The 27,530-nt window shown below is 37.8% G+C and overlaps 1 protein-coding gene across 7 annotated transcripts in view; it reads right to left on the bottom strand.

Annotated features, from left to right (window-relative positions):
* Window positions 1–27,530, bottom strand: part of CCDC102B (coiled-coil domain containing 102B) — a 138,583-nt gene that overhangs the window by 26,739 nt on the left and 84,314 nt on the right. For all 7 annotated transcript variants that reach the window (XM_038525821.1, XM_038525824.1, XM_038525820.1 and 4 more), the window contains one exon: window positions 24,789–24,905. In XM_038525821.1, coding sequence (XP_038381749.1) covers window positions 24,789–24,905 — 117 coding nt within the window. The remainder of the gene's footprint in view (window positions 1–24,788; window positions 24,906–27,530) is intronic.

Here is a 27,530-nt window from a genome sequence, read left to right on the forward strand (position 1 = left end):
GCACAGAGTTGAAGGGGAAGCATTGTATGTAGTCATTTAACAGTTAAATAATATAGAGGCAATGGTAATTATGTGGATTTTGAACTTGGCTAGATTTTATTAAATGACTTGGAAGCCATAAAGAAAATAACTGACAGGCTCAGGTCAGCCAACTTTCAAATCAGGGAATGTTATTAAAGCCAGAAGTTGTCCCTGACCGTGTTTAAGGAAGCTCTTATCTCCTGAATCCAGCAGGCAGACTGAGTGTCTCCAGGCCCAGGAATCAATCTTACATAGAAGAACTGCCCAGGACACAAAACACTTAGTCTTGGCAGTTCTCCTGTGCTAAATCAGGGCCCTGGGAGGGAAGCAGTGGGACCTTGGAACGTGGAAAGAGCTTATTTGAGTGGATGCACTTGAACACCTTGAAGCAATATCCCATCTCAGGGGGATTGCTGAAAGGAAAGCCTCAAAGACCATATTGATACAATAAATCTGCAGGCCCCTTAGAGACAGCAGTGAATGGTGATGATGGACAACTAAATGTAACAAGTGATAACCCAATCTCATATTCTCTTTCTGGATGTTGTATTTTTGCTGGACCTCAAATGACCTTGGTGTTCTTCAGAATATGTCATTGGTCCATTATATTGAACATATCATGCTAATTATATCTTGTGGACAAGAAGTGGGAAATACTCTGGGTGCTCTAGTAACTCACAGGTATGTCAGAGAGTAGGAAGTTCATCTACATAGATTAAGGACCCTACCACACCAATAAAATGTTTAGGGGCCTAGTTTTCTGGAGCATGCAGAATTATCACCTCTAAGGTAAGGGACAAGATACAGGGCTAAGAAAGAGGCAGAATGGGTGGCCTTGGAGCCTGGAAGGTATTGCACTTGGAAATAAGGTTATGACCCATTTAGGGGGTGATTTAAAGCACGGCATTTTTGAACGGGACCTAGAGCAAGAGAGGGAGCAGCAGTTCTAAGATGTTGTGCAGGCTCCCTTGCCATTCATTCCACCTGGCCCAGCAAATCCAATAGTATTAAAGTGTGTCATCAATAAGAATGTATTATGGAGACTTGACAGACCCCAAAAGAAGAGTCTTAGAACCAACCCTGAGGGTTCTCTAATAAGGCGATGCCATCTCCGGAAGTGAACTGCTTTTTATTTGAAAATAAAAATCATAAAACCAGTTCCTAGTAGAGAATGAGTCCTGTCCAGAAGCCAGTAAGTGACTATGCTTCTGGGGCTGCCCATCATGGTCTGACTATCATCACACCCATTAGGCTATAAAATCAGGCAGCCTTAACAGCAACTCTTCCTATAATGGAAATAATCTATTGAGGATCAGGCCCAACAGATGCAGAGGACAACAGTAATTGACACAGACAGGTGGACCTCACCCTCAAGGTCCCTACGTGTATTACATGCATGTCTCTCTCTTAGCTCACACCTATGACTTTGGGGCAGTCTCTGTCAGTAAGCTAATGTAGAAGGACAAGAAATCAGCATGAGTAGGTCTTCTTGATAGGTTAGCATGAGATAAAAATGGAGCTACTTTACTACCTACTTACTCAGCAGTGGCCCTGAATGACAGTGATGAGAAAAATTCCTCCCAGTACTTGGAGAAATACACTTGTCATCAAGGTTGAATGGGAGTACAACTGACCAAAGGTAAAGATATCTACAACTGACTGGAAAGTGGTGAGTCATGTGGCCTCTGGGCCAGGGACCTTGAAAGACTAAAGACAGAGAGGTCTGTGCAAGAGGCACAGGGATGAATATATGGATGTGGACTTAAAAGTGTGATTTTTTTTGACTCCCATATCCTATCTGCCAGATTTTTGACCACAGAAGAGGCATTTTCCAACCAGGTGGGAAGAATGTTGGCATCCAGTCAACATAGGTCATTCTCAGTCCACCCCAGCCTGGTGCTTGAATAATGGGTGATAAATGGAGTTGTTGTAATATCAGGGTTCAAGATGACTCCTGAGTCTCAACAGAATGGGCTTCCTCTTAGCAGGGTGATCTAGTCATTCCTCTGCCAAATGTGTGATCTGTGAGCCTCAAAGAACAGCCACTTGGTGATACTATACTAGACCCCTTCTGTAAGGGGCAATGTACAGTTTTCACCTGAATTAAGAAGTACTTTAAGTTTGTCTTTTCTCTGGTCTCTGCAAGCACCATGATCTAAAGACTTACATGGAAAGTGGTTTACCAACATAGATTCCTGTCTCTGAAACATCACCTAAAAGCTTAGGTACATTTAACAGCAAAAGATATAAAAAATGGGTGTATTACCAAGGGATGCACCAGTCCTCAAATACCAAACACAAGTCAACAGCAAGCCTGAAAAGGTGAGAATGGTTTGTTAAATTACATCTATGTTTTCCAACTTGAGGGAGATACTCTATGAGGCAGGAGGACATCATCCCCTACTTGTAGAATATACAGTGGACTAATGGCCAGTGTATAAGGCTGTGTCCCAGTAGATTGAATATGTACGTCCAGAAACCAATGCATGAAAGTAGGATTGTTTTTCTCACCTTTATTCGTAGTGTGTCCCTGATATTCTCAATGTTTGCAGAATTGTATTTATTCTCTGGCAGGGATAGATTAAACATCTATGTAAAAAATGCTTTTCTACTGTGCACTATAAATATATTATGATTTTGAGATTTTTCAATGTTTTTAATCACTTGGGAATATTAAAAGTTTAAGAGTCTTAAGAAAATATTGTTTGAGTGTTGATAGCAACATTAGAGGTGCGCATGAGTTAGCTTTACATCTGTAGTTTAGGTTTTCTGTTTTAGAAGGGGAAAGATATTTCTCAAGTGTGAGTCAGTTAAAAAAAATCAATTACTCAAATATGTCAGTGAGCCAAAGCCCAACGCGAACATTTGTCCAAATTCAAAAACAAATGTCAATGGCTATGGATCGATTACATGAGAATCTTCAACTCACCTGACCTTTTTACTGAAAAATTCTTAGACATTTATGGTAGAGGAAAGATTTTCCCAACAGATTTGATAAAGGTCAAAGTATAGACTTGAGTATTATTTGAAATTTAGTTTCCAATAATTATTTTTGATCAGAATTCCAAATAACTTGTAAGGAAAATTTTAAATGGCTCTCATCTAGAATAAAGCAAATTCCTTTTGAATTTCTAAATGTATTTGCTTTTTTTTATCTCAGCTCCCACCTGACACTTCCACATCTCACCTCCGCGAAATAAAACAGAAGAAAGAAAGATCTTCCTCTCTTCAGGGATTAGTCAAAGTATCAAATTTATGGAGTTTTGAAAGACAATAGTTTCTAGTTAATTTGGATTAACTGATAAACCTTGGTGGAGGCCAGGATTTGATGCAGAAGAAGAAAAATTGTAGAACAAGTTCAGAAATTTTTAAAGATTCAGGAGCTAAAAACAAAACAGTGGTCAGAATTGTGGGATCACCTTACGAAAGTCAGTGATGGTCTAATGAATATTATTTCTCATTTTATTCTCTGTGCTATTGGGCATGAATTTCCAGTGTTTGATTAATAATCATTGTCTTGTTTGTTTACATTCTTACCCAAGTGGCTCAGATTCAAATTTTCTAGAGTGCAGCAATGCAAAGCCTGCTTTTGTATTGCACATAATCACTGCCTTTTTAAGGATGCTTGATGATTTTTTTTAAGATTGGTAGAATGATAATTATGGTTAAAATAATTTTTTAATATATTAAAAAATCAAGGGTTCCTATAATCATGTATCATTATTTAGCTAGTTTTGCTTGCTTTGTGTATTTATATTTGGTATTCTTTCATGGGAAATTTATGTTCCAAAAATATTTTTAAAAATAGGTTCAAAATAAGACGAAAAATATTTAAATATTAAGTTTACTTATGAAGGTAGGAGGTTTAATTCTAATTCTCCCATGTACTAACTGTGAAGCCTGGGGTACATTCCTTAAACTTTCTGAATCTTCTTTCTCATCTGTAAAAACAAAAACTATGTAAGTGCTTCTCTTATAGGGTCGATGTGTTGATGAAATGAAATCATATATGTAAAGGGATTATACAGTACATGGAACCTACAAAGCATTCATAAACATTAGCTGTAAATACCTAGTGACACTCAATCTGAAAGAAAACAGAAACATGTATTTTAATATGTGTATCTTCCATTAATTTTTAATATTTAAGACAAAAATGCAGAGATTAAGTGACTTTTCTTCTTCCTTTCTCCTTTGGTCTTTTCTAATCCTATCCATACTCATTTCCAGATGACATCCTCTACTTTTTATAAGACATACTTTCATTGATTGGTCTATAAAATACTTCATAAAGGGGTGTCTGGGTGGCTTAGTCGGTTAAGCCATCTGCTGTCATCTCAGGTCATGAGGTCAAGGTTCTGGGATGGAGCCTGGCATCTGGCTCCGTACTCAGCAAGGTGTCTGCTTCTCTCTCTGCCCCTCCCTCCCCCTGCTCATGCTTGCACGTGCTCTCTTTCTGAAATAAATAAATCAAATCTTTCAAAAACACTTTGTAAGAATAATTATCTTGATTTATCACTTGTTTAATTTATTTCTTTATTAGTACAATAATTATTATTGTGGTAATTACTAGAATGCCTAAAATCAGAGACTCAGATATGGACTTTGGAGAATTTTTCTTTTTCCAGGATACTTCAACCTTGCTGAAAACACACACAAAAAAGCCTCAGGCTGTAAGACTTATAATTCCAGAACAACTGCTTTGAACTTAAGCAGATTAGTACTGAAAATAAAAGCTAATATAATCGTGGGGATCCCTGGGTGGCTCAGCGGTTTAGTGCCTGCCTTCAGCCCAGGGCGTGATCCTGGAGTCCCAGGATCAAGTCCCACATCAAGTTCCCTGCATGGAGCCTGCTTCTCCCTCTGCCTGTGTCTCTGCCTCTCTCTCTCTCTCTCTCTCTCTCTCTCTCTCTCTGTGTCTCTCATGAATAAATAAATAAAATCTTAAAAAAAAGCTAATATAATCCGTTACGGTTAAAAATAATTATTCCAATAAAGGCCTACCTCAAGAAACAAGGTAAATCTCAAATAAATAGCCTAACTTTACACCTAAAGAAGCAGTAAAATAAAGAATAAACAAAACCCCAAATCAGCAGAAAAAGGGAAATAATAAAGATTAGAGCAGAAATAAATGACAGAGAAACTGAATCCCTCCTAAAACCCCAATAGAACAGATCAAACATATCAATAAAACCAAGAGCTGGTTCTTTGAAAAGATCAATAAAATTGATAAACCTCCAGCCAGACTCAAATAAGAAAGAAAGAAAGAAAGAAAGAAAGAAAGAAAGAAAGAAAGAAAAAAGAGAAAAGAGACAGAAAGAAGACCCAAACAAAATCAGAAATCAAAAAGGAGAAATAACAATCACACCACAGAAATACAAACAATGTAAGAGAATATCATGAAAAATGATATGGCAACAAATTGGACAACATAGAAAAAATAGATAAATTCTAAAAACATATAAACTACCAAAACTGAATCAGAAAGTAGAAAATTTGAATAAACCAATTATCAGCAATGAAATTGAATCAATAATCAAAGAACTTCCAATAAAGTTGAGGACCAGATAGATTCAAAGGTGAATTCTACCAAACAGTTGAAGAGGATTTAATACTTATTCTCAAAATTTTCCAAAAAATAAAGGGGAAAGAAAACTTCCAAATTCATTCTATGAGATGAGTGTTACCCTGATACCAAACCAGATAAAACACTACAAAAAAAGAGAACCACAAGCTAATATCTCTAATAAACATTGGTGCAAAAATCATCAACAAAACATTTGCAAACCGAACCTGAGAATACATCAAAAAAAAAAAAAAAATCATTCACCACGATCAAGTGGGATTTATTCCTGGGACACAAAGATGGTTCAATGTTTGCAAATCAAATAATGTGATATATTACACCAATAAGAGAAAAGATAAAATTCATATGGTCATCTCAATAGGTGCAGAGAAAGCATTTGATAAAGTACAACATCCATTCTTGATTAAAAAAACCCTCAATAAAGTAGTTTAGAAGGAACATACTTCAACATAATAAAGGTCATATATGAAAAACCCAAAGCTAACATAATACTTATACTCAGTGAAAAATTTAGAGCTTTCCCCCTAATATCAAGATAAGACAAGGGTGTCCACTCTAACCACTTGTATTAAACTTAGTACAGGAAGTCCTAGCCACAGCAATCAGACAAGGAACAAAAGGTACCCAAATTGGTAAGGAAGAAGGAAAACTTTCATTATTTGCAGATGACATGACTCTATATATAGAACACCCTAAAGACTGTATCAAAAACCTACTAGAACTGACAAATGAATTCAGTAAATCTGCAGGATACAAAAACAAAACTGAAATCTTTTGCATACCTATATATCAATAATGAAGCAACAGAAAGAGAAATTAAGAAAGCAATCCCAGGGGCACCTGGGTAACACAGTCAGTTAAGTGTCTAACCCTTGACCTCAGCTCAGGTGTTGATCTCAGGGTCATGAGTTCAAGCCATGCACTGGACTCCACAGTGTGGAGCCTACTTAATAAAAATAAAAAATAAAAAAAAAAGCAATCTCATTTACAATTGCACCAAAAATAATAAAATACCTAGGAATAAACTCAATCAAAGAGATGAAAGATTTGTACTCTAAAAACTATAAAACATGGGAATCCCTGGGTGGCTCAGTGGTTTGGCGCCTGCCTTCGGCCCCAGGTGTGATCCTAGAGACTCGGGATCGAGTCCCACGCCGGAATCCCTGCATGGGGCCTACTTCTCCCTCTGCCTGTGTCTCTGCCTCTCTCTCTCTCTCTGTGTGTTTCTCATGAATAAATAAATAAAATCTTAAAAAAAAATAAAAACTACAAAACAATGATGAAAGAAATTAAAGAAGACACAAACAAATAGAAAGATATTCCATTCAAGGATTGGAAGAACAAATATTGCTAAAATGTTCCCACTATCCAAAACAATCTACAGATTTAATGCAATCCCTATCAAAATACCAAAAGCATTCTTCACAGAACTGGAACAAATAATACTAAAATATGTGTGAAACCACAAAAGACCTGAAATAACCATAACAATTTTGAAAAATAAAAACTAAGCTGGAGATCAGTCTCACAATTCCAGATTTCAAGTTACACTACAGAGCCATACTAACCAAAATAATACAGCTCTGGAACAAAAATAGATACATAGATGAATAGAACAAGACAGATAGCCCAGAAACAAACTCATGGTTATATGATCATTTAATCTTCAACAAAGCGGCATTGAGAATAATAATTGATCAGATGATGTGATGAAAATAAGCACGCTAATATGAGTTTGCCAAGTCCACTTATTGCCTCTATGGAAAGCAGTGAGCTGGATCTTGAAAGAAATGTGCAGAAATTATAGGCCAAAGGGCCAGGGAAGTCCCAAATATTTGTGAGTGCACCCAAAAGAGGACAAGACCTGGAGGGCATCAGAGTGGAAGCTGTAGTTAGATCATCAAGAAAACACGAGGTGACTGAGGTTGGCAGTTTTCATTAATGCAGTCTCTTCTCTTCCCACACACATGACAATCTTCAGTAGACTTTTTCTTTCTTCCTTTCTTTCTTTCTTTCTTTCTTTCTTTCTTTCTTTCTTTCTTTCTTCTTTCTTTCTTTCTTTCCTCTTTCCTCTTTCTTTCTTTTCTTTCTTTCTTTCTTTTTTTCTTAGTAGACTGCTTTCTATCCAATAGAATACAGTAAGGAATTTATAGGAGAGAGAAAAAAATCTCAATTTGTAATTAAATCGTCAATCTAATTTAGCTAGAAACACCTGGCCACCAGGAAAAACTATTGTTGATGGGGTATCTGCACAAAGGAGTTTTAAATTCTTTAGCTCACCCTGCATAACTCTAAATTTTTTTTCGTAAAAATAACTATTATTCAAGGCACCCAATACTTCCTGGATAAATCATCATGGGCTTTCATCTGTTACTCAATTTTATATTTATCAGTTTTCTGTAAATGCAAGACAAGTGACAGTTTTGGTCTTGGATAATTGGACCATTTAGACTTATATTTGTCTAAATAACCAGAATGCATATCCATGTGTGACAGCTTAATTTTCAGTTTTCCCAGAATATTATTTTTCTCTAATGGCTTACTCATATAAAATATCTCTTTAGAGATTCTGTTTCCTGAGTTTTGTCAATATAAACCCCAAATGTGCCAGAACGCTTAAATCCATATCACTAACAGACTTCTAAATTAACTTGCTTGCAACCATCAATATCCTGTTTCAAAATTATGTAATTATTTCTGATATATTTATTAGAGTATTCTCAGTAACCTAACTCACTTTGCTACAATGTGTAAAGTCAGTCAGAGGTATGAGATACAAGAGATTTAAATCAATTTAGATTAACATCTATTGTGGCACTCTCAGAAAATTAAATTATGATGGCGCTGGATTTCTAATTATACAACTCCCTTCCAATCAAAGATAATACTATTTAACTCTGTCAGTAAATAAAATCCCAGGCATCTCTTCATTTAAAATTTATAACTAGCTCAACTCAGCATCATGCAGATCTGCTACATAGCTCCCATACAGTTGAAAACAGGCACTTAACTGTAATTTTTGATGAATCTTATGTCCCTCACTGAAGGCAGTTCTCTGAGGGCATGCCCATTTCGACATCACAGACTACTGAATTACTAGATCCTAGCACAGTAGGTGCCATACAATATACACAGAATTCAAATCTGAATTATAATTTAAGAAAACATTCTGAAAATGATATTTTTTTTAACATAGACCAAAAACATTTTTCTGCCCTCTGTATTTTCTCGCACCTTAAAAAAAAAAAATCTGGTGATGAATTGCTCCTATTGGACTATGCTAGTTACTCTTCTAGTGATCAAAATATTCTTTCAAATCAAGTAATTCCTGATATTTACTACTGTGAGAGAGGGAGAGGAGGAATTTTTGCTGCACTGTTAATCCAGCAATGTTTTAAAAAAACTTTAAAATATATTCCTCTACTCCAAAGCAATGGTCTAAATCTTCTATAGATCAGATCACCCTTTTTATCACACTATTTCTTGCTAATACTGCAGTCTTTCACTATTTCACCTGATACTCCCTTTTCCTGCGCTATTGGCTAGCTGTTGTTCATCTTGCGTATCTCATTCTGGACATCTTTTCTGGGTACCTACCCCGATCACTGCACTTCACCTACCAACATACAGAACACACCGTATTTAACTGTCTGGGTTTGTTGGTTCATTTCCCAACTGTGGCCATCACTATGTCCATCACTTTCTCAGACTCTTGGTGCTTAATCCCAGTGCCAAGCACACTGGAGATGGTTGGGAAATACTTGTTGGTAAATGAATAAGATAATGAATGAATGAGTATGTGAATTATTTATTTTCTTACCTTGTTTTGTTTCCTACTTTATTATTACAGAGAAAACAGAAAGACTCTGCAGCATGTTCACATTGAGAACATTTTCCCTTTAAACCTCAATCAGGGCAGCCTGGGTGGCAAAGCGGATTGGCGCCGCCTGCAGCCTGGGGTGTGATCCTGGAGACCCGGGATCGAGTCCCACATCAGGCTCCCTACATGGAGCCTGCTTCTCCCTCTGCCTGCGTCTCTGCCTCTCTCTCTCTCTCTCTCTCTCTCTCTGTGTCAATAAATAAATAAATAAATAAATAAATAAATAAATAAATAAATACCTCGATCGATAATTTAATGTCTGGGTATGAAAAATTATGGCACAAGATGTTCATGTTTTATCTTGCATAAGCAAAATAAGGAGGCCTACTTATATAATCACTAGTTAAAGTTAACATGTTACCCATTTGGGCTTTTTTTTCTCAATTAGGAAGCAGTATTTTTAAAGTGAATAAATAAAGACATTCTAGAGGCACCTGGGTGGCTCAGTCTGTTAAGTATCCAACTCTTGGTTCTGGCTTAGGTCATAATCTCAGGGTCCCGAGATATGGCCTGCATGCGGCTCTGCACTCAGTGCAGAGTCTGCTTGACATTCTCTTTCTCCTTCTCCCTCTGCCTCTCCCCTGAAGTTCTCACACTCTCTCTCTCTCTCTCAAAATAAATAAATAAAATCTTAAAAAAAAAAAAGACTTTCTAAAAAGGGAATGTGAAAAATAAATGAATATATTTGGTCCCTTCAATTTATATCATGCTGCATTCAATTAGGATTAGGAAGAAAAAGAAATTTTAAGAGCATTTTTTGGTACTATGTGGAAAGATGTTAGCCTTACTGAAGTATCAGAGACAATATGTGTCAATGGCAGAACAAAACTAGAGCTAGAAGAGCCTACTGTGGATAATTCACTGACATCAGAAAGGGAGATGTAAAATGAGGGGGCCTATTTCTTTAGGTTCTTTCCAGCTCAAGAATTCCATGGTCTTTGCTCATATACTCATCAAAGATCTGCCTAAACATCAATGTATGAGAAGATAGAAGCAAGAGTCTAGGTGAATCAGAAATGGGAAAAGATCTTCTACTTTCCTTGGAAGATCTCACCAGTCTAACTTTAGAGGCACATTATTCACATTAAAAGATGCATTGCCCTATCATTTATTGGAACCCTGCTTGACGTTGGGAACTGGCCAGTACACTTACTATCTTCGAATTTAAGAGTTCACAATGAAGAAGAGGTAGAACCTATGTACGCACATGGAAGTTACTAAATGAGATCTGGATGGCAAGGGAAAAAATATGTATTTACCAAATGCCTATTACCTGTAATGTACAGTTTTAGTACTTTACATATACAAATGAATTGATCCTTTATATAAGCTGTTATTTAAATGCTATTTTGCAGATAATCAAACAGACTCTATTAATAATTCCTAGAATGTTAGACAGCCTGGTATTGCCAGGATAAGAACTTTGATCCAGATTTCTTGCATACCAAAAATGGAATATATATATGTATACACACACACACATATATATGTATATAAAATCGACATATTAGAAATGTATATTTTTAGGAATGTATATTTTCAGAAGAGTATGTGGAAAAGGTCGAACTTAGTCATCCATATTGAAAGAGATTAGAATTTTTTAATTGAAGTGTGGAGATAGTTGTAGATACTTAAGCAGTTGTAAAAACTAATTAAAATAGATTCCATGGAGGGGAGGAGCACGATGGCGGAAGAGTAGGGTCCCCAAATCACCTGTCTCCACCAAATTACCTAGAAAACCTTCCAATCATCCTGGAAATCTATGAATTCAGCCTGAGAATTAAAGAGAGAACACCTGGAATGCAACAGTGAGAAGAGTTCGCGCATCTATCAAGGTAGGAAGACGGGGAAAAAGAAGTAAAGAAACAAAGGCCTCCAAGGGGGAGGGGCCCCGCGAGGAGCCGGGCTGAGGCCGGGGCGAGTGTCCCCAGGACAGGAGAGCCCCGTCCCGGAGGAGCAGGAGCTGCACCGACCTTCCCGGGCGGAAAGGGGCTCGCAGGGAGGTGGAGCAGGACCCAGGAGGGCGGGGATGCCCTCGGGCTCCCGGGGACACTAACAGACACCTGCGCCCCGGGAGATGCGCCGAGCTCCCTAAGGGCTGCAGCGCGCACGGGGGGGCCCGGAGCAGCTCGGGGGGCTCGGGGGCGGCTCCGCGGAGGGGGCTGCGGGGCGGGAGCAGCTCGGGGGGCTCGGGCAGAGGAAGAGGCTCCGTGCAGAGGGGCCTGCGCGGTTCCAGGAGCAGCTCGGAGGGGATCGGGCGGCGGCTCCGCGGAGGGGGTTGCGGGGCGGGAGCGCGAATCCACCAGCGCAGGCTCCGGAGCACAGGGCGCCGGGACACAGCCCAGGATCCCGCCTCCCCCGGGACAGGCAGAGGCCGGGAGGGCCCAGGACAGCGAGGACGCTCCTGCCCCAGCTGAGCAGATCAGCGGCCCCGCCCCGGAGCCTCCAGGCCCTGCAGACGGAGTTCCTGCAGGAGCTGAATCCAGGTTTCCAGAGCTGCCCCGCCACTGGGGCTGTTCCTCCTGCGGCCTCACGGGGTAAACAACCCCCACTGAGCCCTGCACCAGGCAGGGGCACAGCAGCTCCCCCAACTGCTAACACCTGAAAATCAGCACAGCAGGCCCCTCCCCCAGAACACCAGCTAGACGGACAACTTCCAGGGGAAGCCAAGGGACTTAAAGTACACAGAATCAGAAGATACTCCCCCGTGGTTCTTTTTTTGTTTGTTTTGTTTTGTTTTGTTTTGTTTTGTTTTGCTTTTTGATTTGTTTCCTTCCCCCACCCCCCTTTTTTTTCTCCTTTCTTTTTCTTTCTCTTTTTCTTCTTTTTTTTTTCCGTTTGTTTTCTTCCCTTTTTTTTCTCTTTCTCTTTTCCTTCCTTCTTTCTCTCCTCTCTTTTTCTCTTTTTCCCAATACAACTTGTTTTTGGCCACTCTGCACTGAGCAAAATGACTAGAAGGAAAACCTCACCTCAAAAGAAAGAATCAGAAACAGTCCTCTCTCCCACAGAGTTACAAAATCTGGATTACAATTCAATGTCAGAAAGCCAATTCAGAAGCACTATTATACAGCTACTGGTGGCTCTAGAAAAAAGTATAAAGGACTCAAGAGACTTCATGACTGCAGAATTTAGAGCTAATCAGGCAGAAATTAAAAATCAATTGAATGAGATGCAATCCAAACTAGAAGTCCTAACGACGAGGGAAGAACGAGTGAGTGACATAGAAGACAAGTTGATAGCAAAGAGGGAAACTGAGGAAAAAAGAGACAAACAATTAAAAGACCATGAAGATAGATTAAGGGAAATAAACGACAGCCTGAGGAAGAAAAACCTACGTTTAATTGGGGTTCCCGAGGGCGCCGAAAGGGACAGAGGGCCAGAATATGTATTTGAACAAATTCTAGCTGAAAACTTTCCTAATCTGGGAAGGGAAACAGGCATTCAGATCCAGGAAATAGAGAGATCCCCCCCTAAAATCAATAAAAACCGTTCAACACCTTGACATTTAATAGTGAAGCTTGCAAATTCCAAAGATAAAGAGAAGATCCTTAAAGCAGCAAGAGACAAGAAATCCCTGACTTTTATGGGGAGGAGTATTAGGGTAACAGCAGACCTCTCCACAGAGACCTGGCAGGCCAGAAAGGGCTGGCAGGATATATTCAGGGTCCTAAATGAGAAGAACATGCAACCAAGAATACTTTATCCAGCAAGGCTCTCATTCAAAATGGAAGGAGAGATAAAGAGCTTCCAAGACAGGCAGCAACTAAAAGAATATGTGACCTCCAAACCAGCTCTGCAAGAAATTTTAAGGGGGACTCTTAAAATTCCCCTTTAAGAAGAAGTTCAGTGGAACAGTCCACAAAAACAAGGACTGAATAGATATCATGATGACACTAAACTCATATCTCTCAATAGTAACTCTGAATGTGAACGGGCTTAATGACCCCATCAAAAGGCGCAGGGTTTCAGACTGGATAAAAAAGCAGGACCCATCTATTTGCTGTCTACAAGAGACTCATTTTAGACAGAAGGACACCTACAGCCTGAAAATAAAAGGTTGGAGAACCATTTACCATTCGAATGGTCCTCAAAAGAAAACAGGTGTAGCCATCCTTATATCAGATAAACTAAAATTTACCCCGAAGACTGTAGTGAGAGATGAAGAGGGACACTATATCATACTTAGAGGATCTATTCAACAAGAGGACTTAACAATCCTCAATATATATGCCCCGAATATGGGAGCTGCCAAATATATCAATCAATTATTAACCAAAGTGAAGAAATACTTAGATAATAATACACTTATACTTGGTGACTTCAATCTAGCTCTTTCTATACTCGATAGGTCTTCTAAGCACAACATCTCCAAAGAAACGAGAGCTTTAAATGATACACTGGACCAGATGGATTTCACAGATATCTACAGAACTTTACATCCAAACTCAACTGAATACACATTCTTCTCAAGCGCACATGGAACTTTCTCCAGAATAGACCACATATTGGGTCACAAATCGGCTCTGAACCGATACCAAAAGATTGGGATCGTCCCCTGCATATTCTCAGACCATAATGCCTTGAAATTAGAACTAAATCACAACAAGAAGTTTGGAAGGACCTCAAACACGTGGAGGTTAAGGACCATCCTGCTAAAAGATAAAAGGGTCAACCAGGAAATTAAGGAAGAATTAAAAAGATTCATGGAAACTAATGAGAATGAAGATACAACCGTTCAAAATCTTTGGGATGCAGCAAAAGCAGTCCTAAGGGGGAAATACATCGCAATACAAGCATCCATTCAAAAACTGGAAAGAACTCAAATACAAAAGCTAACCTTACACATAAAGGAGCTAGAGAAAAAACAGCAAATAGATCCTACACCCAAGAGAAGAAGGGAGTTAATAAAGATTCGAGCAGAACTCAACGAAATCGAGACCAGAAGAACTGTGGAACAGATCAACAGAACCAGGAGTTGGTTCTTTGAAAGAATTAATAAGATAGATAAACCATTAGCCAGCCTTATTAAAAAGAAGAGAGAGAAGACTCAAATTAATAAAATCATGAATGAGAAAGGAGAGATCACTACCAACACCAAGGAAATACAAACGATTTTAAAAACATATTATGAACAGCTATACGCCAATAAATTAGGCAATCTAGAAGAAATGGACGCATTCCTGGAAAGCCACAAACTACCAAAACTGGAACAGGAAGAAATAGAAAACCTGAACAGGCCAATAGCCAGGGAGGAAATTGAAGCAGTCATCAAAAACCTCCCAAGACACAAGAGTCCAGGGCCAGATGGCTTCCCAGGGGAATTTTATCAAACGTTTAAAGAAGAAACCATACCTATTCTCCTAAAGCTGTTTGGAAAGATAGAAAGAGATGGAGTACTTCCAAATTTGTTCTATGAGGCCAGCATCACCTTAATTCCAAAACCAGACAAAGACCCCACCAAAAAGGAGAATTACAGACCAATATCCCTGATGAACATGGATGCAAAAATTCTCAACAAGATACTGGCCAATAGGATCCAACAGTACATTAAAAAAATTATTCACCATGACCAGGTAGGATTTATCCCTGGGACACAAGGCTGGTTCAACACCCGTAAAACAATCAATGTGATTCATCATATCAGCAAGAGAAAAACCAAGAACCATATGATCCTCTCATTGGATGCAGAGAAAGCATTTGACAAAATACAGCATCCATTCCTGATCAAAACTCTTCAGAGTGTAGGGATAGAGGGAACATTCCTCGACATCTTAAAAGCCATCTATGAAAAGCCCACAGCAAATATCATTCTCAATGGGGAAGCACTGGGAGCCTTTCCCCTAAGATCAGGAACAAGACAGGGATGTCCACTCTCACCACTGCTATTCAACATAGTACTGGAAGTCCTAGCCTCAGCAATCAGACAACAAAAAGACATTAAAGGCATTCAAATTGGCAAAGAAGAAGTCAAACTCTCCCTCTTTGCCGATGACATGATACTCTACGTAGAAAACCCAAAAGTCTCCACCCCAAGATTGCTAGAACTCATACAGCAATTCGGTAGCGTGGCAGGATACAAAATCAATGCCCAGAAGTCAGTGGCATTTCTATACACTAACAATGAGACTGAAGAAAGAGAAATTAAGGAGTCAATCCCATTTACAATTGCACCCAAAAGCATAAGATACCTAGGAATAAACCTAACCAAAGATGTAAAGGATCTATACCCTCAAAACTATAGAACACTTCTGAAAGAAATTGAGGAAGACACAAAGAGATGGAAAAATATTCCATGCTCATGGATTGGCAGAATTAATATTGTGAAAATGTCAATGTTACCCAGGGCAATATACACGTTTAATGCAATCCCTATCAAAATACCATGGACTTTCTTTAGAGAGTTAGAACAAATTATTTTAAGATTTGTGTGGAATCAGAAAAGACCCCGAATAGCCAGGGGAATTTTAAAAAAGAAAACCATATCTGGGGGCATCACAATGCCAGATTTCAGGTTGTACTACAAAGCTGTGGTCGTCAAGACAGTGTGGTACTGGCACAAAAACAGACACATAGATCAATGGAACAGAATAGAGAATCCAGAAGTGGACCCTGAACTTTATGGGCAACTAATATTCGATAAAGGAGGAAAGACTATCCATTGGAAGAAAGACAGTCTCTTCAATAAATGGTGCTGGGAAAATTGGACATCCACATGCAGAAGAATGAAACTAGACCACTCTCTTTCACCATACACAAAGATAAACTCAAAATGGATGAAAGATCTAAATGTGAGACAAGATTCCATCAAAATCCTAGAGGAGAACACAGGCAACACCCTTTTTGAACTCGACCATAGTAACTTCTTGCAAGATACATCCACGAAGGCAAAAGAAACAAAAGCAAAAATGAACTATTGGGACTTCATCAAGACAAGAAGCTTTTGCACAGCAAAGGATACAGTCAACAAAACTCAAAGACAACCTACAGAATGGGAGAAGATATTTGCAAATGACATATCAGATAAAGGGCTAGTTTCCAAGATCTATAAAGAACTTATCAAACTCAACACCAAAGAAACAAACAATCCAATCATGAAATGGGCAAAAGACATGAACAAAAATCTCACAGAGGAAGACATAGACATGGCCGACATGCACATGAGAAAATGCTCTGCATCACTTGCCATCAGGGAAATACAAATCAAAACCACAATGAGATACCACCTCACACCAGTGAGAATGGGGCAAATTAACAAGGCAGGAAACAACAAATGTTGGAGAGGATGCGGAGGAAAGGGAACCCTCTTGCACTGTTGGTGGGAATGTGAACTGGTGCAGCCACTCTGGAAAACTGTGTGGAGGTTCCTCAAAGAGTTAAAAATAGACCTGCCCTACGACCCAGCAATTGCACTGTTGGGCATTTACCCCAAAGATACAAATGCAATGAAACGCCGGGACACCTGCACCCCGATGTTTATAGCAGCAATGGCCACGATAGCCAAACTGTGGAAGGAGCCTCGGTGTCCAACGAAAGATGAATGGATAAAGAAGATGTGGTTTATGTATACAATGGAATATTACTCAGCTATTAGAAATGACAAATACCCACCATTTGCTTCAACGTGGATGGAACTGGAGGGTATTATGCTGAGTGAAGTAAGTCAGTCGGAGAAGGACAAACATTATATGTTCTCATTCATTTGGGGAATATAAATAATAGTGAAAGGGAATATAAGGGAAGGGGGAAGAAATGTGTGGGAAATATCAGAAAGGGAGACAGAACGTAAAGACTGCTAACTCTGGGAAACGAACTAGGGGTGGTAGAAGGGGAGGAGGGCGGGGGGTGGGAGTGAATGGGTGACGGGCACTGGGGGTTATTCTGTATGTTAGTAAATTGAACACCAATAAAAAATAAATTAAAAAAATAAAATAAAATAAAATAAAATAAAATAGATTCCATGTGCCTTTTCCGCAATTTTCCCCAGTACTGTAATTTAGTAACTATATACCCAGATATCAACTATATAACCATATATAACTATATAACCAAATATCAACAATTATACAGTCGAAATATAAACCATTTCTATTAGAAGAATGCATTATGTTGCCATTTTATAGGCACATTTGTTCCATCTCATCACTCCTTAATCTCTGGCAACCACTAAGCTGCCCTTCATTTCTAAAATTTTGTTATTTCCATAATGTAATATAAATTGAATCATAGTTTATGTATTTAACAAGACTGGCATTTTTCACTTAACATACTTCTTTGGAAATTCATTCAGATTGTTACAAAGATTAAGAGTTAATTCCATTTTATTGCTGAGGAGTATTCCAAGGTATGAGTATAATGGCTTGTTTAGTTTTTTACCCATAGAAAGTCATCACCATAGTTTGCAAGTTTTGGCTTTGTCAAACAAAATTAAAGCTTCATGTGTAGCTCTTGAGTAAATATAAATTTTCATTTCTCTACAGAAATACTCAGGAATGCAACTGTTTGATGACATAGTAGTTGCTATTTGGAAATTTACCAAACTGTTTTCCAGTTTTATCATTTACATTGCCCCTAGCAATAGTGGGTGGTCCAGGAGCTCTGCAACCTCGCCAGCATTGCTATTGTCACTATTTCTTATTTTAGCCTTTCTGAAAGGTGGTGGTTATATCTCACTGTGGTTTTAATTTGCATTTCCCTAAAGGTTAATATGTTGAGCATTTTTTCATGTTCTTATTTGCTGGAGACAAATTCTTAGTTTTCCTTCACCTGAGAATGTCCTGAAGGATATTTACACTGAGTATATAGTATTTTGAGTTGACAGTTCTTTTAGAACTTGGATGATAGTGTACTACCTTCTTTTGGTTTCTGATGAGATATTCACTGTTTTTTGGGTTTTTTTTTTTTTCTGTAGGTCAGATTCAATTTTCTTCTTGGTGCTGTGAAGATTATTTTTTCTTAATTTTCTGAAATTGACTCAAGTGTCTTGTTGTGGATATAGTTGAATTTAAGCCGTTTGGGGTTAACCATATTTATTAACTATAGATTTGAACTTTTTCCTAAATTTGGATATTTTTCACCCATTGTTTGAGTTCTATCAAGCCCCATACTATTTCTCCTCTTATATGGGCCTCCAAAGGCATATGATATGTGTTTGATCTTTTGTTACCACCCCACAGGTGGGACCTCAAACCACCTCAGCTGCTGTTAGCAAAGGCTCTATTTTTCTTTTCCAGGCTGCATAATGTCTAATGTTCTGTCTTCGAGATCACTGATTCTTTCCTCTGTCCCTTCCATTCATAATTTTAAAAATAGTTATTGTTTTTCAGTTCTAACTATTCCATTTGTTTCTTCTTTGTATTTTCTATTTCTCTGAGACTTTCTTTACTGAGAATTCCTATGGTTTTTCTTTGTTTCTAACACGTTCATAATTGCTCATTAAAGCACCTTTATGTTAGCCATTTTAAAATTCTTGCTGGTAATTAAAACAGCTCCACCATTTTGGTGTTAGTATCTACTGATTTTCTTCTTCCGTTCACTTTGAGATATTTTGTTCTTAATAGGAGTAATTTCCAACTCTAATCTGGATATTTTGAGTATTATGTAAAGAGACTCTAGATTTTATCTAAACATTATGTTTTAGATGGGTTCCTATTACACTATTCTGGAAGGTGAAAGAAGGAAGTAGCACTGCCTTGCTACTTCCAGGTGAATGGAGAAGTTCCATTTCTTCACTAGACCTCCTTGACACATGGTTGGAGGTACTCCTGTTAATTCTTTGTGAAGGTGAGAGTTCCAGGCACCCACCAGACCTCCCCAACTGCGAGAGGGTGGATGTGAAAGCATACGCTCCCTATGTTTTCCACTGGCACCACTGGGGTCTGCTGGCCTCATTACTATCTAACAGGAATACAAGTCCTGGCTTCAGCTCAACCCTCTCTGCCACCACTTCAGAAGGGAGGACTGAGGGGACACCTGGGTGGCTTAGTGGTTGAGCGTCTGCCTTTAGCTCAAGTCGTGATCCTGGGGTCCCTGTGGTGAACCTGCTTCTCCCACTGCCTATGTCTTTGCCTCTCTCTGTGTGTCTCTTATGAATAAATAAAATCTTAAAAAAAAGAGAGAAGACGAAGAAGAAGGGAGGACTGGGTACCTCTTTTGTAGTCTGGCAACGGTGGGAGTCCAGGCTCCCCATTCAATTTTGCTAACAGGGGTTGAGGTGGGACTACCTTATTTTTCTGTGGGTGAATTAGAATACTTATCTGAAAGTTTTCTGTCTTTTTTTTTTTTTTTTTAATTTATTTATGATAGTCACAGAGAGAGAGGCAGAGACATAGGCAGAGGGAGAAGCAGGCTCCATGCATTGGGAGCCCGACGTGGGATTCGATCCCGGGTCTCCAGGATCGCGCCCTGGGCCAAAGGCAGGCGCCAAACCGCTGCGCCACCCAGGGATCCCGAAAGTTTTCTGTCTTGAGAAGCTGACAGTTCCATAGTTGTTTGGCTACAGTAAGCACACTTTAGTTGCATTGTTTTATCTTTTTTAGAGAGAGAGAGAGAGAGCATGAGTGTGGAGGGGGAGGGGTGCAGAGGGAGAGAGAATCTTAAGCAGGCTTCACACCCAGTGCAGAGCCGGACACAGGCTTCCATCTCACCACCCTGAGATCATGACTTAAGCTGAAGTCAAGAGTCAGACACTTAACTGACTGAGCCACCCCGACACCCCTCCATTTTTGCTTTTATCTGTACTACTGGTGTTTCCAGGTTGCTGGCTTCTTTAGCTCCAGTTCTGGGATATACACAGCAAAAAGAAAATTCAGGAAATTCACTTCCATGTCATTTCTTAAGTTTTTTTTTTTAAGATTTTATTTATTTATTTTAGAGAAAGAGAGATAGCAAGTGGAGGAAGAGCAGGGGGAGAGGCAGAGAATCCCAAACAGACTTTATGTTGAGCACAGAGCCTAACGTGGGGCTCAACCTCATGATCTGTGAGATCATGACCTGAGCCAAAATCACAAGTCAAATGCTTAGGTGACTGAGCCACCCAGGCACCCCTCATTTCTTAAGTTCTAAGTTACATAGATGGTATGCCTCTTCTCTTCAACTTTGAGATACTTTTTGTTTAAGTACAATGTTCAGAGTTTTTAGTTGTACTTATTGGGCTAAATTGGGAAAAATATGTCTAATTCGTCTTTCTGAAGTGCAACAGAAATAGGATACATACATGTGGATAGATGGGAACAATCCACAAATAAGAAATAAAGTAAGGGATCAAAATTCCTAAAAGTTTGAAACTGAAAATGTTGGCAATATGTTTTTTAGAATAATAAAAGATAAACCAGTTATTTTCTCTCGAATGAATGTGTATCCCAAAAATGTTGGACTAAAAAAACTGTAAAAGGAGTTTTTCCTGATTATGAGCCTGCTTTCAAGTAACACCAGATTGTAGAAAGAAGTAATGATTTCTTGACTCAGAATGCCTGTTAATTTCCATTCTAAAAAAAAACTTTTCATTTCCAGTTTGAAGGGCCCTGATCTTAAATAAGGAGAACAGATGAAATGTATATGTTATACATATGCATATACTGAGAAATATCCATTTACCCAGCGACTTGGTGCTCAGAGAATTCACCTCATTACACATGGGCCAGAAGAGCCAATTATGTAAATACTCTGGGACCTTTTTGTCAGGGCTGCATTTCAGATTTCTTTAACCAAATTTCTACAATGAGAAGCTTACTTTTGAAAAAAAAAATAGGCAGATTTAAGAAATAGAACATACTGGTCAAGTGAAAACAATACTATTATCAAATTGGCAAGTATTAGTAACAGCTTAAAAATTGTCCATCATAAATGGGAATCATCAATGTTTAAAAATTGTGATGTCTGATATTAAAATACTGTTTTTTTCCAATTCAAACACTATTGTTTGAAAATCCATTGCATTTCTTCAGTAAACTCACAGGGTGATGGACAAGGTCAGCAGTGTCTAAGAATGACTGACTGTTGGCAACATTTGGCTTGTGGATTAAAACTCATTAGCTAGGGGGCCTTGGTAAGTGGCCTAACTTACCAACAATCTGAGTCTTGAGTGTGCACCTCCAGAAAACTGGAACTAAATGACAACATGGGTAAAAATTTATTTCGATAATGTTTGACGTTATTTTGTAATCGTGAGCAAGGTAAATTCTCTAAGGCTCTTTCCTTTAAAAGTAGACAAATATATATATATATAGATAGATAGATAGATAGATAGATCATAGAACAAATAACATAATAAAATATGTTAACTATGCTGGAATTAAAATAAAAAACTTAATAAACATGAAAACAAAATTAAAAAAAGAATATACAGATAAAGGTATTAAGATATTAAATGAAATCTTATGTGTCAATGGCCCAGCACTATAAATGTGACATATTTAAAGTTATCAGTAAGTGGTAGCTATTATAATAGACATTATATCAGTAAAGATGAGAAAACAGCTAGAATTCTATGTTTAGATAAGTAAAATACAAATTAAAATGACCTTTTTGTTTATCAGGGAAATATTACAAAAATAATATATACTGTTTACTGTTGGATATAGAATAATGAAATGAGAATGTTTATATATTGCAGATGAATGAGAATGTAAAATGATATAATTTTTCTTTCTTTTTTAAAAAATATTTTATTTATTTATTTATTTATTTATTTATTTATTTATTTATTTATGAGAGACATAGGGAGAGAGGCAGACATAGGCAGAGGGAGAAGCAGGCTCCCTGAGGGGAGCCCGATGCAGGATTTGATCCCAGGACCCCAGGATCATGACCTGAGCCAAAGGCAGGTGCCCAACCACTGAGCCACCCAGGTACCCCAATGATATAAATTTTTTAAAGGATAATTTGTTGGGATCCCTGGGTGGCTCAGCGGTTTGGCGCCTGCCTTTGGCCCAGGGCGCGATCCTGGAGACCAGGGATCGAATCCCACATCAGGCTCCCGGGGCATGGAGCCTGTTTCTCCCTCTGCCTATGTCTCTGCCTCTCTCTCTCTCTCTCTCTCTCTGTGACTATCATAAATAAATAAAAATTTTTAAAAAAAGGATAATTTGTCAATGTGTATAAAATATTTGAAAAAATAAACATTCTCTTAACCGAACCATACCATTTCTAGGAATTTACCCTAAGCCATTTTTAAATGTCCAAACATGTATGTGTACATACAAACTGCAATTTTGTTTATATATGTAAAAAACTTGATTTTTAAAAATAGTTTAATACTTTAATGGCACAATCACACAATGGCTTTTATGAAAACATATTACACAGTATGATATGATTTTAGAGACCTTAACATAGCCAGTGTAAAAAGTGAAATAATGCCAACAAAGGGTGGTTATCTGTCTTCTTTTCTAAGGAAAGAAAGTAGCTTTTATCCTAATTTAAAATTGAAATGAACACATGTATGCTCACATATATAACACACACATACATGCTCATTGTTTCTATTAAGAATCTGTCTCAATATTTTGTTTAATATTTAATTTTCTCTTGAACAAATCTGTCTTTCTGCAATTTAATTCAACTGAGTATACCAGTCAAGTGAACATAGTAAGACACAGCCAATTCATGTCTTTCATTTGCTTTCAGCTTTCAGTGCTCTATTAAGATAATATATCATAGTACTTGAATGTCTTGTGGAAAATTACTTTTAGGTGTTTAAAAGGTTTGTATCCTAATCTAAGAAACAGAGTTGAGCAGTATCGATATGAAACAGCTAACACAAGACCACTTAATTAATAAGTGAGTCTCTGAACTTTTTACCGAATCAAACTAAAAAAGCTGTACATCAGAGATCCTATGTTGCTATGGTTCCCAGTGCATCTGAGAGTGATGATATAAGATCATGTACTTGGCTTTTGAGGAGAGTTATAATAAATAGCCAGATGTGCCTTTCTGTTTTTGTCTCTGTTAAGTAAGCTTTTATACATGTTGTGCAAAGCTTCATCTAAGATGTTCTCAGATCTCAGAGCCAAGAAAAAGTGGCGCCTCTCCTGATGGTTTGTTTGATTCCTTTTAGAAAACAGCCATCATAGAAACCAACAATTTTCCCATTTGACTTAACTGGTAGAAGAATTGTTTTCAACAGATCAGCCTTTCTCATCACAGATCTCTGCATATGCCTTTCCTCACCCCTCCACCCCTTTCCGTACGTGACTTGTGGTAGAGGTGGCAATGGCACTGATGCAATAAGGAAGAGCTCTATCTCTATCCTTAACAATTAGTGTAACTTCCCAAATTAAGGCATGCTGCCTCCGACAGGTTTTCCCTTGCAGTGTGTGACCTTTCCAAAAATCCTATGTGATGACTTTTATTATTCTTACTTCCATTATTTCAATCTGTAAACTGAGACTTAGAGGCATAAGGACTTGATCAGAATAAAGTAATCAGTGATGGAGCTGCTTCTGGCTGCAAAAATCTATGACTTATGCATTTTCTACTGCACTACGTTCTTCTGATATAAAATATACTGTGGTGTGAGTTCAGTCTTTACAGACTTTTATAAAGAAGAAACCATCTAATACAAATCTCCTTCCTCCCAGCCTGTATTTCCTGAATTGTTCCTACACATTGGTATCCAAGACATTCTTCCAGAATTATGACACAAAATAAGTAATTTATGACTTTCCACTTTTAATGCACTATCATTATTTTCTATGTACTGCGAATAATTCAGTCCCCTATTTGCAAGAACAATAATTCCTCCTTTATTAACATGACAGAGAAAACAGAGATTACAATCTGTGAAAATTCTTTTGTTGGTGGTTTGCGGTAGAAGTGTTGAAAATAAATGTTCCCACCATTTTACTTGTTATACCTAAGAAATGAATTAACTAACAAAAGTGAGGTCACCCCACCTGTCTCTCACTGTTGCAAGCTGCCAACAGCCATGTTAATTCCACCAGAAACTACATGCAACACATTTTGTAAGTCATTGGTCCTGACAATAACTTAACACAGATCCAGCAGCTGACTGAACCTTGAATATGTATTTACTCACAGTTAGAATTGTATTGGCTATCGGGTGGTTTTTTTCATCAAATAATTTTTCTTTATAATAGTCAGATAATTCTGACCTAGTCATGAGTCAGTATCATCCTACAGCATTTTAAGTCATATATAAACTGATTATATTATTTTTGATATTTGGCAGCATCCTTCTTCATAAAGTAACCCACAATGCCTCAGCTATACTTCTTAAAATAGTATTTCATTTAACAATCTTCAAGTATGTTGTGGTATTGTGATCTTTATCCAATATCTTACCTCAGTTCTTAACTGGTAGATCAGTCTATCTTTGTTGTTTGGGGATTTTGATTCTTCTTTTATATCTCCTGATATTTCTTCCATTTCATTTTCATGTTGAATGGGAATAATGTTAAACTGAAAAGAGAGAGAGAGAGAGAGAAGTGAAAACTATAATCACATCATGCTCCAAAGGCTGGCTCCAGGATAATCCACATTAGTCTTTCATTTTGCTTTTAGTTTAGTTTTTTGTTTTCTATGTGGATTCTGAAAGGATTTACTGTTGCTGTGGTAATTAATGTAGTTAAACCATTTATTTCTTATATTTGAAAAATTCTAGGTTGTTTGAAAACAAATCAGCAAATCTCCATAAGCCCAAACTCATCAATTGAAAAAATTGAGCAAAACTTGGTTACCATACAGAGTCCTGGTAATTGACCAATTGGATTCTAAACAAATCCGATTATTTTATTTTTTAAAAGATTTATTATTTATTCATGAAAGACACAGAGGGGCAGACACATAGGCAGAGGGAGAACCAGACTCCCTGCAGAGAGCCTGATGCAGGACTTGATCCCAGGACCCCAGGATCATAGACACTCAACCACTGAGTCACCCAGGTGTCCCTAAACAAATCCAATTAATACTGATCTTACAGACTTGAATATTTGTAATACAGTACCCTGTGTAATTCTACTTAATAATGTGTATTTTCTATGAAGTCTAAAGTGTATGCAGATTATGACAAAGGCAAACTTGGGCAATAGGAAAAATACACCTATGCAATGCTGGAACTGGTAAAAATACATTTATAAATGACACCAATAAATTGTGATATGGAACTATAAGAAAACAAGATAAATAAACAGTGGCATATCCATTATTATATCTCCATAATAATGGAATATTGTTCAGCACTAAAACAAATCATGAAAAGACCTGGAGGAAACTTAAATATATGTTACTAAGTGAAAAAAGCCAATCTGAAAAGGCTGATCTGAAACGGCTGCTTATTGTATAATTCTAATTATGTGACATTCTGGAAAAGGCAAAACAATGGAGACAATATAAAGTCAATAGTTTTCAGGGTTGCAGGGAGGAAGGGATGAAAGGTGGAGCATAGAGATTTTTAGGGCAGCGAAACTATTTGGTATAATACTGGTGGATACATATCATTATACATTTGTCTAAACCCAGAGAATGTACAATACCAAGAGTACAATTTTAAGGTAAACTAGGGACTCCAGTGACAGCGATGTGTCAATGTAGGTTCATCATTTGTAACAAATGTACCAGTATGGTGGAGGACACCGACAATGGAGATGGGTGTGCTTAAGTGGAGGAGACAGGGAGCATATGGGAAATGTGTATCTTCCATTCAATTTTGCTGTGAACGTAAAACTGCTCTAAAAAATGGTCTATATAAAAAGAAATATAGAAACATGTGAAAAATCCTATACATGCACAGTAATTTTTCCCCCTAGCTGTCCTTATAGTCTTCAACAGAAACACAAAATTTGATAAACCTATAAAATGGGTAATACATACACATATAATATTTTGTTAACTTATATTTCCCCTAAAATATGTGGGTAAATAATTTCCAAATTTATATAATTTGTAAGTAAGCCCACAATAAATTAGAAAATAAAAACAAACATTATGCTACCTATTTAAAATTAGAAATTATTTGACTCAATATTATCATTGTTAATGGTACTATTAAGTATGTACTAGTCTCTAGGAACTGGACTTGCATGTATTTCCTTAGTTAAAGCTAGACTAGTCTTGTGTGTTAGGTATTACCATCTTTACCTTAAAGAAAAATAAGCCAGGACAGCCCGGGTGGCTCAGCAGTTTAGTGCCACCTTTGGCCCAGGGTGTGATCCTGGAGACCCAGGATCGAGTCCCACTTCGGGTTCCCTGCATGGAGCCTGCTTCTTCTTCTGCCTGTGTCTCTGCCTCTCTGCCTCTGTCTCTCTCTCTCTCTCTCTCTCTCTCTTCTCTCTCTCTCCTCTCTGTGTATTCTCATGAATAAATAAATAAAATCTTTAAAAAATAAAATAAGCCATATTTTTACTAGCCTTAAGCAAATTTCCCGAATTCACAAAGCTAGTAACTTGAAGAAGCACATTTTAAGAATGTTCTTGCCAAATGCACTGAGTTCTTAATCATAAACCAGTAGCTACATCTATAATTATAAAGCTAAAAGCCATAGTATAGTTTACCGAAAGGCAAAAAGCTTATAGTCACATACTAGAAATGAACTACAATGGTGTTAGGGGGCTGATTTGCCTAGTAGAGAAGCTCCTTGTTCAGAGTTAGCAACATGGAGAACACACCATGGAAGGCAAGTGTGGAATGGGACACAATGCCATGGAATTCAGTAAATGTCTGTCTATGCATGTTTCACCCTACTTTCATGCAAATAGACAAGAGTGGCCTTAATCACAGGCTAAAATAAAATAAAAGTCACTTTGCTAAAGAAAATAATAAATTGCAACAGTAAATCAAAGCATTTGGTTTTGGTTTGAATTCACCAGAGTAAAATCCAACTCATTCTGGTAATTGAATATCCTTTGTTTAACTTTCTGAAATCTTGACCAATAATTCCCAAGGAATTAAATCAATCAATAAGCTCTCTCGCTGTCAACAGAACTTCAATCAACATTACAACTCAAAGGAGAGAGGAGGCAGGAAAATAAATTTTCATGCATAACAGTATGGGAAATCCACACCAATTCCCTAAAATAATTCCATTTT

The sequence above is a fragment of the Canis lupus genome, chromosome 1 (assembly GCF_011100685.1).
Source record: "Canis lupus familiaris isolate Mischka breed German Shepherd chromosome 1, alternate assembly UU_Cfam_GSD_1.0, whole genome shotgun sequence".
Classification (NCBI taxonomy): Eukaryota; Metazoa; Chordata; class Mammalia; order Carnivora; family Canidae; genus Canis; species Canis lupus.